This window comes from Triturus cristatus, chromosome 12 (assembly GCF_964204655.1).
Source record: "Triturus cristatus chromosome 12, aTriCri1.1, whole genome shotgun sequence".
In the NCBI taxonomy this organism is placed as follows: domain Eukaryota; kingdom Metazoa; phylum Chordata; class Amphibia; order Caudata; family Salamandridae; genus Triturus; species Triturus cristatus.
The window spans coordinates 612,178,581-612,193,968 of record NC_140595.1 but is presented as its reverse complement, the minus strand read 5'-3'; the positions used below and the strand labels follow the sequence as shown (position 1 = coordinate 612,193,968).

At 55.5% G+C, this 15,388-nt stretch overlaps 1 protein-coding gene across 4 annotated transcripts in view; it reads right to left on the bottom strand.

Moving 5' to 3' along the window:
* FANCA (FA complementation group A) overlaps nt 1-15,388 on the bottom strand; it is a 1,007,136-nt gene that overhangs the window by 187,073 nt on the left and 804,675 nt on the right. For all 4 annotated transcript variants that reach the window (XM_085637706.1, XM_085637704.1, XM_085637705.1 and 1 more), the window contains exon 36: nt 950-1,062. In XM_085637706.1, coding sequence (XP_085493832.1) covers nt 950-1,062 — 113 coding nt within the window. The remainder of the gene's footprint in view (nt 1-949; nt 1,063-15,388) is intronic.

Genomic DNA, 15,388 nt, shown 5'->3' with positions numbered 1-15,388 from the left:
TTTGTATGCAGTCGAATGACAGGACCTGGAGCACGACCAACGCTAAACACAGTGACCATCACTTGCCCACTCCATGAAGTTGTTTGCCGCCTGCTCCTTTACGACTTTGGAATGCATGAGGTCACATTGATTGCATGACTTCAAATCGTGCTTAGGCCTCAAGCACATTTGGTCACAGCAGGAACGTCAGGGTTTGAAGCCTGAGTTTTTAGATGGAGATATCGTGTAGCACTTGACAAATATTTTTGGCGAGGTTACATTGATTGCATGACTTCAAATTGTGCTTAGGCCTCAAGCACATTTGGTCACAGCAGGAACGTCAGGGTTTGAAGCCTGAGTTTTTAGATGGAGATATCATGTGTAGCACTTGAAAAACATTTTTGGGTGAAAAAAACTTCATAGATAGCCGCACCAGACCCATGTACATGGTGCAGAAAAAAAGGTGCTACAGTAGCATCAGTAAGGCTTCGGTGTCTATGTTCAGGGAAGTATCTGACATTGGGATGGAGCCTAACACTACCTGCTGATGCATGAGAACCAGTACAACTTTTCAGGTCCAGTCTGGCCCTGGAGATACTGAAATCTCTGTGAGGAATCTTCAGGTGAAGTATCTATACAAAAATTGAGAGACAAGCTAACATAGGAACTATTCAACTGAGTGAAAGCCTGAATGACAGAGAAACTTATGGTCACGCCCAATTACTTCCAGATATAAAAAACTAAGAGGACGAGTGAAAGTCCAGCACTGAGACACTATGAGAAAGAGCAAGGCACTGACATGTGGGTGGGAAGACGTTTCTAACTTCAGAGAAGAAGACTGAGAGGACAATAACAGGAAGGAAAGTAGACCTGAAGGAAGAGCTGGAAACCAGAAGATATGTATACTGAGAGGAGCTAAACACTGGCAAGGATAGGTAGAACAGCAATGAAACTCCACACACTTCAGTACCTTGTTATGGAGTACTGCCAATCCCTCAGCCTTTGCAGTTTCTTTGATAATGGGGTTTTATAGTGTTTCATCCACTGACAGCAAAGTATGGGTTCCAGCTGAGGCCACCATAGCTGTGAAGAACATCGGCATTAAATTATAGTGTCAGCTTTAATCAAACAAATCTTTCATACAGGATTTCAAATTGCGTTATTCCCTTCTTACCTCAGAGAACAAATATGTGAAACAAGTTTTGGTGAGTTCGTTGTAGCTAAGGATACACACATATGACCAAGGGTGGTGAGGGATTTCTTTGTTATTATTCACTGGATCTATACTTTGTATCCAGCTTTATTCTTGTCAAAATAAAAAGTTCCTCACCTTCAGTAACAACATTTATGATGGATCCTATGGGCATTATTTACAGTTTGGAAGGCAGGCTACTCTGCCAAAATCAATGCAGAGTACCCTGTCCTCCAAACGCATGGTTCCCCCACTCTGTTCCGCATATTACAAGTATTCTCCAGGCATCAGCTCGATCCAGAACATTTCTTCCCCAGCGATAGCTCTCTAACCCTGCCTGTTAGCTCTATGTGACTCATGATGTGTCTCCGATCCCTAAAGAGTGGAAATGCCGATCTATTTATAGCACACCACCAAGTGTACGAAATGGAGTTTCTTACTTTTTTATTGGTGTCTCCAGGTAGGAGCATTATGGAATGGGACGACAGGAAGGTTCATCCAAGGTGGTGACTTGCTTTAAGTGCCACCAGGTGGGACAATACAAGAGGCACTGTGAGGTGTATGGGGTTTGTGCAGAAAGTTAGTACAAATTGGAGGAAATTGCCTGCCCTACGAGATACTGGAGCCTTCCGCACTATAGTTGACACATACATTAAGCCTGAGGAGATTCTCCCTGGTATCAAGGACATCGGTGGGGAGCCAAGGAAAGGCACTGAGAACTCCTTGCCCGAGTTGAGATTGAGCTCAATAGCAAGGAGACCTGGGTCAATGTTGGGGTAAGGGAAAAGCAAGGTGCTGGATGTCTCTTAGGTAATGATTTGAATGCCCCTGGCTTGATGCCAAGACCAGACGCCTTTCTGGCTTTGACCACGTCAGCTGTGTTGACCAGAGCACAGGCGGCACTTCAATCTCAGGACGAGGCTGAGACCATTCTCAATTTGAAGGAAAGGGCAGAGTACGGTAAGGCACAGGACGTAGAGGTCATTGCTTCTGCTCCAAAGAGCGAGGAAGATGAGGCTTCCGAAGTTGACCAGGTGCTGAAGTGTGGGTCGCTTTCAGAGCTGAAGGGTTTGGTAGCTGCTGGAGGGCCTAAAAAGAGGTAATTTCCAGTAGGCATGGGAAGAGTGCCCTACGCTTGTGGGACTTTGCAAGGAAGCGAAGGAACAGGTCAGCAAAGGAGTGGTTGGGAAACACTATGTTAGCTTGGAGGATGGCCTGTAGTGAGTCAGTGAATCCTGATCCAGGACCCGGCAAAAGGCTAGGGGTGCTGTTACTGCACATGAATTCCCTGTTGTCACTTGACCATGAAGTGTTCTTGGCAGGACACTTGAGCATTAAAAAAAACAGGAAAGAATTGACCCTCTGTTCTACTAGCCAGGGATGCGCAGAGACACAGAGGTTCTGTAGAACCTATCCCGCTTGCCAGGTGAGTGTTAAGTCAGAAGTGGGTGTGAACAGACATTGCATTGTTGGTCTATTTGACACCCTTCACAGTCAGGCAACATATATATCTTGGTTGTGGTGGATCATACCACCATGTATTATGAGGCAGTACCTCTAAGGAGCACAGCTGAAAAGGTGGTAGCAAGAGCTCTCCTGGAGATCTTTTCTAGGGTCAGATTTCAAAGTATGCTAATCTCTGACCAGCAAACCAATTTCATCTCATCTTGGATGATAGATATGTGGGAGCAAGTTGGTGTGAGATCCCCCTTCTCCATGGCATGCCAACTACATACCAATGGCTTGTGGAGCAGTTTAACAAAACACTAAAGAGCATGATAGGAACTCTGTCAGAGAGCCTCAGGATGAGGAGGAAGTGGGATCTTCTCCAGCCATGTCTATTGTTTGCCTGCCAAGACATTCAAGACAAGGAAGTAGGGTTCAGCCTCTTTGAACTTCTTTATAAACACCTGGTGCGGAGTTCGCTCACTTTAATCAGAAGGGTGGGAAGCAACCTCAGAGTATACAGAAAAGGATAATGTGGACTATGTAATTGGCCTCAGGAAGTTTATAGCACACTACATGAGTCCGGCTCAGGAAAACTGGTGAAGGAATGGTATGACCAGAAAGCTACACTAATAGGGTATCAAGAAGGTTAGGAGGTGTTGGTGCTGAAGTCCATTTGTCCCAGGGTTTTTGCGGACAAATGCTGTGGACCACACAAGGTAGTTCAGAAGAACAAGTTACTTACCTTCGGTAACGATGTATCTGTAAGAAACATTAGTTAGTTAGATTCCTCACCTTAGAATATCCCCAGGCGTCAGACTGGATCCGGAAGATTTTTCGTCAGCAATACCCCTTGCGCGTCGCTAGGCGTCGTCTGCGGCTCCGCGTCCGTCGTCGGCGTCGTGCGCCGGAATGACGTCGTCGGAGTACTTAGACGCCGCCCTCGCGCGCTGACATCAGTTCTTGTACACAGCCTTCCGCGCCAGGAACGCAGAGCCATGCAAAGACCGACACTGGTGCCAAAAATAAAATCTAGGGGCCTGAAAAGGATAACCTTAACCCTAGATGTCAGTTCGCAGAACGGGGAGGATGGGTGGGTCGGTGAGGAATCTAACTAACTAATGTTTCTTACAGATACATCGTTACCGAAGGTAAGTAACTTGTTCATCTGAAAGAAACACGTTAGTTAGATTCCTCACCTTAGAATAGATACCCAAGCAATACCATCCCCGGTGGTGGGTCTGCGAACCAAGATCACACCAGAAAGTCCTGGAGGACAGAACGGCCAAAGAAGCCATCCCTCCGGACTTGGCTGTCAAGGCAGTAATGCCTGGCAAACGTGTGTAGCGAAGCCCACGTCGCCGCCTGACAGATATCCTGCAAAGGGACACCCCGTCCCAAAGAACAAGTTACTTACCTTCGGTAACGATGTATCTGTAAGAAACATTAGTTAGTTAGATTCCTCACCTTAGAATATCCCCAGGCGTCAGACTGGATCCGGAAGATTTTTCGTCAGCAATACCCCTTGCGCGTCACTAGGCGTCGTCTGCGGCTCCGCGTCCGTCGTCGGCGTCGTGCGCCGGAATGACGTCGTCGGAGTACTTAGACGTCGCCCTCGCGCGCTGACGTCAGTTCTTGTACATAGCTTTCCGCGCCAGGAACGCAGAGCCATGCAAAGACCGACACTGGTGCCAAAAATAAAATCTAGGGGCCTGAAAAGGATAACCTTAACCCTAGATGTCAGTTCGCAGAACGGGGAGGATGGGTGGGTCGGTGAGGAATCTAACTAACTAATGTTTCTTACAGATACATCGTTACCGAAGGTAAGTAACTTGTTCATCTGAAAGAAACACGTTAGTTAGATTCCTCACCTTAGAATAGATACCCAAGCAATACCATCCCCGGTGGTGGGTCTGCGAACCAAGATCACACCAGAAAGTCCTGGAGGACAGAACGGCCAAAGAAGCCATCCCTCCGGACTTGGCTGTCAAGGCAATAATGCCTGGCAAACGTGTGTAGCGAAGCCCACGTTGCTGCCTGACAGATGTCCTGCAAAGGGACACCCCGTCCCAAAGCAGTAGTAGCCGCTGTGGCCCGAGTGGAATGGGCGCGCAGCCCAACAGGAGGGTCCTTTTTTGCCAAGGAGTAACAAATTTTGATGCACAAAACGACCCACCGAGAGATGGTCCGTTTGTGCACCGCTTTCCCCTTCTTAGCACCCACGTATCCAACGAAAAGTTGGTCGTCCACCCGGAACTGCTTTGTGTGGTCCAAATAAAAGGAGAGCGCACGTTTTGGGTCCAGACGGTGGAGCCTCTCTTCCTCTTTGGAAGGATGCGGAGGCGGAAAGAAGGTGGGCAAGGTGACAGACTGCCCAAGATGAAATGGAGTCACCACTTTCGGAAGAAAGGAGGGACGAGGCCGAAGGACAACCTTGTCCGGATGAACAGACAGAAAAGGAGGCTTTGAAGATAAAGCCTGGAGCTCACTCACCCGTCTAGCCGAGGTGATGGCTACCAGAAAAGCAGTCTTAAGAGTCAGAAGACGAAGAGGACAATTGTGAAGAGGCTCGAAGGGAGCGCACATCAGGAATGTCAAGACCAGATTCAAGTCCCACTGAGGCATTACAAAAGGGACAGGAGGGAACGTGTGAGTAATGCCTTTTAGAAAGCGTGTAACCACAGGGGACTTGAAAAGAGAAGGCTGATCAGGAAGCCGTAAGAAGGCAGAGAGGGCAGCAAGATAACCTTTCAAGGTGCCCAGGGCAGAGCCCTGCGGGGCCAAAGAAAGAAGAAAGAGGAGAACCTCAGAAAGAGGGGCGGAAAGGGGATCCACAGCCTTTGCTGTGCACCATGCCACAAATCTGTTCCACCGGCAGGCGTATACCGTCTTTGTGGAGGGACGCCTGGCTGCCAGAATGATATCACAGACTTCAGGAGGCAAGTCAAATGGCATCAACTGCCGCCGCTCAATCTCCACGCATGGAGGTGGAGGCTGGACAGGTTCGGGTGGAGGACCGTCCCCTGCTGCTGCGACAGAAGATCCTCCCGAAGGGGCAGACGTATCGGGGGATCGGTCAACATACTGAGTAGCTCGGGATACCAGTATCTTCGTGCCCAATCCGGAGCCACCAAGATGACTTGGGCCCGGTTGTGCCTGATCTTCTTCAGCACTCTGGGCAGAAGTGGTATAGGCGGAAAGGCGTACAACAGACCGCAACTCCACTCGTGACGAAAAGCGTCGCTGAGCGAGTGCCGCCTTGGAAATTCCAACGCGCAGAACTGCTGACATTGCGCGTTCTCTTCGGTGGCAAATAGATCTAACCAAGGCTCTCCCCACTGCTGAAAGAGACCTTGCGCCACCTCGGAGTTCAGACGCCATTCGTGATCCATCATGCACCGGCGGCTGAGTTCATCCGCTCTGGCGTTCAGAGTGCCCGCCAGATGTTGAACCACTAGGGTGACGCCCTGGTGTTCCAGCCACGTCCAGAGGCGCAGAGCCTCCTGACAAAGGGTCCACGACCCCACCCCGCCCTGTTTGTTGCAATACCACATGGCGGTGGTGTTGTCCGTGAACACCTGCACGACACTGCCCCTGACAGAGGGAAGGAAGGCTTTCAGTGCAAGTCGGATCGCTCTCAACTCCAACAGGTTGATGTGGAGACGAGACTCCGCCGGAGACCAGAGGCCTCTGATCTCCGCCTCTCCCATATGGCCACCCCATCCCAGGAGGGACGCATCCGTCACTACGACATGCTCCGGTTGGGGAAGGGAGAGGCTCCTGCCCATGACCCAATCGCGGTCCGTGAGCCACCACTGCAACTGCTGTGCAGTGCCCTCCGAGATCAAGACATGGTCGGACAGGTTGCCGTGATGCTGGGCCCACTGAAACTTCAGGTCCCACTGCAGAGCCCGCATGCGCCGCCTGGCGTGATGCACTAGTAGGATGCAGGAGGCCATCAGCCCCAGAAGCCGCAACACTAGCCTGACCGAAACCCAGGATAGAGGCCGAAAGATAGGAATCAAGGCCTGTATATCCCGGACCCGCTGTTCCGGTGGATAGACCCGGAACTGCGCCGAATCGAGAACCGCTCCGATGAAGAGGAGCTTCTGAGAGGGACTCAGGTGTGACTTCGGCACGTTGATGGAAAACCCCAGCAAATGCAGGAGATCCGCCGTAGTCTGGAGGTGGGAGACGACTGTCTGGGGCGAGCCCGCCTTCAACAACCAGTCGTCGAGATAGGGGAAGACTGGAACCCCTGATCCGCGCAGATGAGCTGCGACCACCGCCATCACTTTCGTGAACACCCGAGGGGCACTAGTGAGGCCGAAGGGGAGCACGGTAAACTGAAAGTGCTCTTGGCCCACCGTGAACCGCAGGTAACGCCGGTGGGCCGGCAGGACGGGGATGTGGAAATATGCGTCCTGCAAGTCCAACGCTACCATCCAGTCTCCGGGGTCTAGGGCAGCTAGAACCTGAGCCAAAGTCAACATCTTGAACCGTTCCTTCCGGAGGAAGGCATTGACGTTCCGAAGGTCCAAGATAGGGCGGAGGCCCCTTTGCCCTTCTTGGGAACCAGAAAGTAGTGGGAATAACAACCACGACCTACTTCTGGACTCGGAACGCGCTCGACGGCCCCCTTGGCCAAGAGGGCGGAAACTTCCTCGTGGAGAAGATGCAAATGATCCCCCGAGATACGGTGGTGCTGCGGTGGCATGGCTGGAGGGGTCGTCTCGAAGGGGAGGGAGTAGCCCGTTCGGACGATTTGCAGCACCCACCTGTCCGATGTGATGGACCGCCAGTGGAGCAGGTGATGGCGAACTCTGCCGCCCACTGGCGTGGAATGGGCCTGAAAGCTCGGACTAGGAAGGCTTTGAGGCGGATGCTGCCGGGGTGGATGTGGGCTGACCTCGTCGTCCTCCAGATCCGCCTCGGCGGAAACCACGTCCGCGACCGCGCGCAGGTTGGTTCTGTGGCTGGTGGCTAGGCGCACGTGAGGAGGCACCTCTTCCTTGGCCACGAAAGGGGCGAAAAGCGGAAGATTGCGACCGCGGGGCCGAGAGGCCCAAGGACTTGGCCGTAGCCCAGGAGTCCTTAAAGCGGTTCAGCGCACTGTCCGCCTTCTCGCCAAACAGGCGAGTGCCATCAAACGGCATGTCCATGAGAGTGTTCTGGACATCGCCGGAAAACGACGTGGACCGCAGCCAGGCGTGACGGCGAAGCGCCACTGAGGTGGAAATGGCCCTACCCAGCGAGTCCGTGGTGTCAAGCCCACAACGTATAGCATGTCGCGCGGCATCCCTCCCATCGGCCAGAGCCTGGGTAAGTCGTGTCTTGACCTCCTCCGGACACAGGGGCAGCGCGTCCTCCACCGCATCCCACAGAGAGTGGGAATAACGGTCCAAGAGACAAGCGGTGTTCAAAGACCGCAGGCCCAAACTAAGGGAAGAGAACAGTTTCTTGCCAAACTGCTCCAGTCTCTTGGAATCCCGGTCCGGCGGGGCGGTCGGGAAAGAGGATTGGGAGGTGGAGGCCTGGATAACCAGGCTCTCAGGGGTAGGGTGGTGGGACAGAAAACTGGAGTCGCCCGGAGCAGGGCGGTGGCGCCTGGCAACGTTCCTGTCCACAGGAGGAACTGTGGAGGGCTTGGACCAGGTGCCGTGTAGAACGTCAGTGAGGGCCTCATTGAATGGCAGCAGAGGCTCAGTGGAGCTTGCCGCAGACTGAAGCACCTCAGTGAGGACGTTCGTCCACATAGCCACGGCAGGTAGCTCAAGCCCAAGGGCTGCGGCCGCCTTGCGCAGCACCACGGAGTAAGCAGCACCCTCCTCCGAAGCCACAGTCGGAGGAGAGATGAATCCAGTGTCTGGCGAGGTATCCAGACCACTGGCCTCCCCCAGTTCATCTGCCCAGTCCTGGGACAGTTGGGCCTGAGCGGCCATAGGATCCTCGGATCCCTCCCAGTAGTCCCCATCATCCGACTCCTGGTGTAGAGGAGAAAGTAACGGAGCCGGGCGGTAGACAAAATGTGTCTCTAGCGGCGTTGATCTCGGCGTCCATCGACGCCGGACCGGCGCCGGGCCCGGACCGGGACTAAACTGGGGCACGACGTCGAGCGGAGTCGACGTCGGCGTCGGGGGTGGAACCGGAGTCAACGCCGGTGGAGGAGTGACAAGGTTGACCGGCGTCGACGGGGACTCGAGAACGGGTCCCTCGGGCGCTTGCGGCGTCGAGGCCGGTGCCGTCAACGGCGCCGGGGCCGGAGCCGCCGGCTGGCAAGGCAGCCCAGTCGGGTCCGCGGGGCCCGAAGGCGCACCAGCGGGCGCCGACGGCAGAGCCAGGTTCCTCATGGCCGAGAGGAAGGCACTGACTTCCGCCGGCGTCGCGTTAGTCCCAGGGACCGGAGGGTATGGGGACGGACGCGGCGCCTGCGGCTCCGCCGGAGCCGCGGGGGTGGAACCACCCTGACCCTCGACCGAGTCGCGCGACCGGCGAGGGGAGTCCGAAGAGCGATGTCGCCTCTTGGACTTCTTGGAATGCTTCGACTTACCCGAAGACTTGGATCCCGACGACCGATGGTGACGTCGGCTGCGGCTCCGCGACCGATCCTTGGACCTCGTCCTGGACCGGGATCGAGAGGCGCGCGGAGCCGAGTGGCGAATCTCGAGAAGCTTACGGGACCGCTCCCGTCTAGCCTTCGAGGTCAGGGCCTTGCAGTCCGAACACGACTCCGCGTCGTGATCGAGGCCCAAGCAGTAAAGACACCGGCGGTGATGGTCCGTAACCGACATCAGTCGGCTACAGTCCGTACAGGCTTTAAACCCAGGCATCCTACCGGCACCGGTGTCGAGACTCGATCAAAAAGGATCAAAAAAGTTAGTCAAAAATTGACTAAAGGGGTAGCTCTCCCGGATCTGCGCTTACTGGCGCGGAAAAAAGAAGAACTGACGTCAGCGCGCGAGGGCGGCGTCTAAGTACTCCGACGACGTCATTCCGGCGCACGACGCCGACGACGGACGCGGAGCCGCAGACGACGCCTAGCGACGCGCAAGGGGTATTGCTGACGAAAAATCTTCCGGATCCAGTCTGACGCCTGGGGATATTCTAAGGTGAGGAATCTAACTAACGTGTTTCTTTCAGATTCAGTAGTAGCCGCTGTGGCCCGAGAAGAATGGGCGCGCAGCCCAACAGGAGGGTCCTTTTTAGCCAAGGAGTAACAAATTTTGATGCACAAAACGACCCACCGAGAGATGGTCCGTTTGTGCACAGCTTTCCCCTTCTTAGCACCCACGTATCCGACGAAAAGTTGGTCGTCCACCCGGAACTGCTTTGTGCGGTCCAAATAAAAAGAGAGCGCACGTTTTGGGTCCAGACGGCGGAGCCTCTCTTCCTCTTTGGAAGGATGCGGAGGCGGAAAGAAGGTGGGCAAGGTGACAGACTGCCCAAGATGAAATGGAGTCACCACTTTCGGAAGAAAGGAGGGACGAGGCCGAAGGACAACCTTGTCCGGATGAACAGATAGAAAAGGAGGCTTTGAAGATAAAGCCTGGAGCTCACTCACCCGTCTAGCCGAGGTGATGGCTACCAGAAAAGCAGTCTTAAGCGTCAGCAGACGAAGAGGACAATTATGAAGAGGCTCAAAGGGAGCACACATTAGAAATGTGAGAACAAGATTCAAGTCCCACTGAGGCATTACAAAAGGGACAGGAGGGAACGTGTGAGTAATGCCTTTTAGAAAGCGTGTAACCACAGGGGACTTGAAAAGAGAAGGCTGATCAGGAAGCCGCAAGAAGGCAGAGATGGCAGCAAGATAACCTTTCAGGGTGCCCAGGGCAGAGCCCTGCCGGGCCAAAGAAAGAAGAAAGAGGAGAACCTCAGAAAGAGGGGCGGAAAGGGGATCCACAGCCTTTGCTGTGCACCATGCCACAAATTTGTTCCACCGGCAGGCGTATACCGACTTTGTGGAGGGACGCCTGGCTGCCAGAATGATATCACAGACTTCAGGAGGCAAGTCAAATGGCATCAACTGTCGCCGCTCAATCTCCACGCATGGAGGTGGAGGCTGGACAGGTTCGGGTGGAGGACCGTCCCCTGCTGCTGCGACAGAAGGTCCTCCCGAAGGGGCAGACGTATCGGAGGATCGGTCAACATACTGAGTAGCTCGGGATACCAGTACCTTCGTGCCCAATCCGGAGCCACCAAGATGACTTGGGCCCGGTCGTGCCTGATCTTCTTCAGCACTCTGGGCAGAAGTGGTATAGGCGGAAAGGCGTACAACAGACCGCAACTCCACTCGTGACGAAAAGCGTCGCCGAGCGAGTGCCGCCTTGGAAATTCCAACGCGCTGAACTGCTGACATTGCGCGTTCTCTTCGGTGGCGAATAGATCTAACCAAGGCTCTCCCCACTGCTGAAAGAGACCTTGCGCCACCTCGGAGTTCAGACGCCATTCGTGATCCATCATACACCGGCGGCTGAGTTAGTCTGCTCTGGCGTTCAGAGAGCCTGCCAGATGTTGAACCACTAGGGTGACGCCCTGGTGTTCCAGCCACGTCCAGAGGCGCAGGGCCTCCTGACAAAGGGTCCACGACCCCACCCCGCCCTGTTTGTTGCAATACCACATGGCGGTGGTGTTGTCCGTGAACACCTGCACGACACTTCCCCTGACAGAGGGAAGGAAGGCTTTCAGTGCAAGTCGGATCGCTCTCAACTCCAACAGGTTGATGTGGAGACGAGACTCCGCCGGAGACCAGAGGCCTCTGATCTCCGCCTCTCCCATATGGCCACCCCATCCCAGGAGGGACGCATCCGTCACTACGACATGCTCCGGTTGGGGAAGGGAGAGGCTTCTGCCCATGACCCAATCGCGGTCCGTGAGCCACCACTGTAACTGCTGTGCAGTGCCCTCCGAGATCAAGACATGGTCGGACAGGTTGCCGTGATGCTGGGCCCACTGAAACTTCAGGTCCCACTGCAGAGCCCGCATGCGCCGCCTGGCGTGATGCACTAGTAGGATGCAGGAGGCCATCAGCCCCAGAAGCCGCAACACTAGCCTGACCGAAACCCAGGATAGAGGCCGAAAGATGGGAATCAGGGCCTGTATATCCCGGACCCGCTGTTCCGGTGGATAGACCCGGAACTGCGCCGAATCGAGAACCGCTCCGATGAAAAGGAGCTTCTGAGAGGGACTCAGGTGTGACTTCGGCACGTTGATGGAAAACCCCAGCAAATGCAGGAGATCCGCCGTAGTCTGGAGGTGGGAGACGACTGCCTGGGGCGAGCCCGCCTTCAACAACCAGTCGTCGAGATAGGGGAAGACTGGAACCCCTGATCTGCGCAGATGAGCTGCGACCACCGCCATCACTTTCGTGAACACCCGAGGGGCACTGGTGAGGCCGAAGGGGAGCACGGTAAACTGAAAGTGCTCTTGGCCCACCGTGAACCGCAGGTAACGCCGGTGGGCCGGCAGGACGGGGATGTGGAAATATGCGTCCTGCAAGTCCAACGCTACCATCCAGTCTCCAGGGTCTAGGGCAGCTAGAACCTGAGCCAAAGTCAACATCTTGAACCTTTCCTTCCGGAGGAAGGCATTGACGTTCCGGAGGTCCAAGATAGGGCGTAGGCCCCCTTTGCCCTTCTTGGGAACCAGAAAGTAGTGGGAATAACAACCACGACCTACTTCTGGACTCGGAACGCGCTCGACGGCCCCCTTGGCCAAGAGGGCCGAAACTTCCTCGTGGAGAAGATTCAAATGATCCCCCGAGATACGGTGGTGCTGCGGTGGCATGGCTGGAGGGGTCGTCTCGAAGGGGAGGGAGTAGCCCCTTCGGACGATTTGCAGCACCCACCTGTCCGATGTGATGGACCGCCAGTGGAGCAGGTGATGGCGAACTCTGCCGCCCACTGGTGTGGAATGGGCCTGAAAGCTCGGACTAGGAAGGCTTTGAGGCGGATGCTGCCGGGGTGGATGTGGGCTGACCTCGTCGTCCTCCAGAACCGCCTCGGCGGAAACCACGTCCGCGACCGCGCGCAGGTTGGTTCTGCGGCTGGTGGCTAGGCGCACGTGAGGAGGCACCCCTTCCTTGGCCACGAAAGGGGCGAAAGGCGGAAGATTGCGACCGCGGGGCCGAGAGGCCCAAGGACTTGGCCGTAGCCCGGGAGTCCTTAAAGCGGTTCAGCGCACTGTCCGCTTTCTCGCCAAACAGGCGAGTGCCATCAAACGGCATGTCCATGAGAGTGCTCTGGACATCGCCCGAAAATGCCGTGGACCGCAGCCAGGCGTGACGTCTAAGCGCCACTGTGGTAGAAATGGCCCTACCCAGCGAGTCCGTGGTGTCAAGCCCACAACGTATAGCATGTCGCGCGGCATCCCTCCCATCGGCCAGAGCCTGGGTAAGTCGTGTCCGGACCTCCTCCGGACACAGGGGCAGCGCGTCCTCCACCGCATCCCACAGAGAGTGGGAATAACGGTCCAAGAGACAAGCGGTGTTCAAAGACCGCAGGCCCAAACTAAGGGAAGAGAACAGCTTCTTGCCAAACTGTTCTAGTCTCTTGGAATCCCGGTCCGGCGGGGAGGTCGGGAAAGAGGATTGGGAGGTGGAGGCCTGGATAACCAGGCTCTCAGGGGTAGGGTGTTGGGACAGAAAACTGGGGTCGCCCGGAGCAGGGCGGTGGCGCCTGGCGACGTTCCTGTCCACAGGAGGAACTGTGGAGGGCTTGGACCAGGTGCCCTGCAGAACGTCAATGAGGGCCTCATTGAATTGCAGCAGAGGCTCAGTGGAGCTTGCTGCAGACTGAAGCACCTCAGTAAGGACGTTAGTCCTCACAGCCACGGCAGGCAGCTCGAGCCCAAGGGCTGCGGCCGCCTTGCGCAGCACCATAGAGAAAGCAGCGCCCTCCTCCAAAGCCACAGTCGGAGGAGAGACAAATCCAGTGTCTGGAGAGGTATCCAGGCCACTGGCCTCCCCCAGTTCATCTGCCCAGTCCTGGGACAGTTGAGCCTGAACGGCCATAGGATCCTCGGATCCCTCCCAGTTGTCCCCATCATCCGACTCCTGGTATAGAGGAGAAAGTAACGGAGCCGGGCGGTAGACATAATGTGTCTCTAGCGGCGCCGATCTCGGCGTCCATCGACACCGGACCGGCGCCGGGCCCGGAGTGGGACTGAACTGGGGCACGACGTCCAGCGGAGTCGACGTCGGCGTCGGGGGTGGTACCGGTGTCGACGCCGGCGGAGGAGGCGTGACGAGGTCGACCGGCGTCGGCGGGGACTCGAGAACGGGTCCCTCGGGCGCTTGCGGCGTCGAGGCCGGAGCCGTCAACGGCGCCGGGGCCGGAGCCACCGGCAGGCAAGGCAGCCCAGTCGGGTCCGCGGGGCCCGAAGGCGCACCAGCGGGCGCCGACGGCGGAGCCAGGGACCGGAGGGTATGGGGACGTGCGCGGCGCCTGCGGCTCCGCCGGAGCCGCGGGGGTGGAACCACCCTGACCCTCGGCCGAGTTGCGCGACCGGCGAGGGGAGTCCGAAGAGCGGTGTCGCCTCTTGGACTTCTTGGAATGCTTCGACTTACCCGAAGACTTGGATCCCGACGACCGATGGTGACGTCGGCTGTGGCTCCGCGACCGATCCTTGGACCTCCTCCTGGACCGGGATCGAGAGGCGCGCGGAGCCGAGTGGCGAATCTCGAGAAGCTTACGGGACCGCTCCCGTCTAGCCTTCGAGGTCAGGGCCTTGCAGTCCGAACACGACTCCGCGTCGTGATCGAGGCCCAAGCAGTAAAGGCACCGGCGGTGATGGTCCGTAACCGACATCAATCGGTTACAGTCCGTACAGGCTTTAAACCCAGGCATCCTACCGGCACCGGTGTCGGGACACGATCAAAAAGGATCAAAAAAGTTAGTCAAAAATTGACTAAAGGGGTAGCTCTCCCGGATCTGTGCTTACTGGCGCGGAAAAAAGAAGAACTGACGTCAGCGCGCGAGGGCGGCGTCTAAGTACTCCGACAACGTCATTCCGGCGCACGACGCCGACGACGGACGCGGAGCCGCAGACGACGCCTAGCGACGCGCAAGGGGTATTGCTGACGAAAAATCTTCCGGATCCAGTCTGACGCCTGGGGATATTCTAAGGTGAGGAATCTAACTAACGTGTTTCTTTCAGATGATTTGTGACGTTAACTACTTGATGGACACAGGTGCCACAAGGGAACCAAGAAGGGTGATCCATGGGAACCGGCGGAAGTCTTACCTCATGAGAGATTACACAGTAAATATTGTGGCTATGGCAGAGGAAGTTGAGGAAGACAGCGAGCCTTTTCCTGACCTTCTGCATACTGAAATGAATAATAGCACTCTGGAAAGGATTCAATTAACCCACTTGAGCAGCAGAGGGAACGTAGAGAGGTGCTGGAACGATTTTCCAACTTCTTATTGCTGACTCCAGGGTTCACACCTATTTGTGTACCCAATTTAGACACATGAGATAGTCTACCAGTGAAGGTAAGAAAGTACAGACTGCGTGACCGGGTTCAGCAATGCATCAAGATGGAAGTTGTCAAGATGTTGGAGATAGGTGTCATTAAGAGATCTTGTAGTCCTTGGTCTAGTCGTGTGGTACTAGTACCAAAGCAATGATCTACAAACTTATGGTTTTATGTGGACTGTACACCCCTCAATAAGGGAACCAAGAAGGACACCCCTTCAATCTCGAGAGTGGATTAGCCTGAGAGGTACTGCAAAGTACTTGAGAACTTTTTATCTGAACAGCGGGTAATGG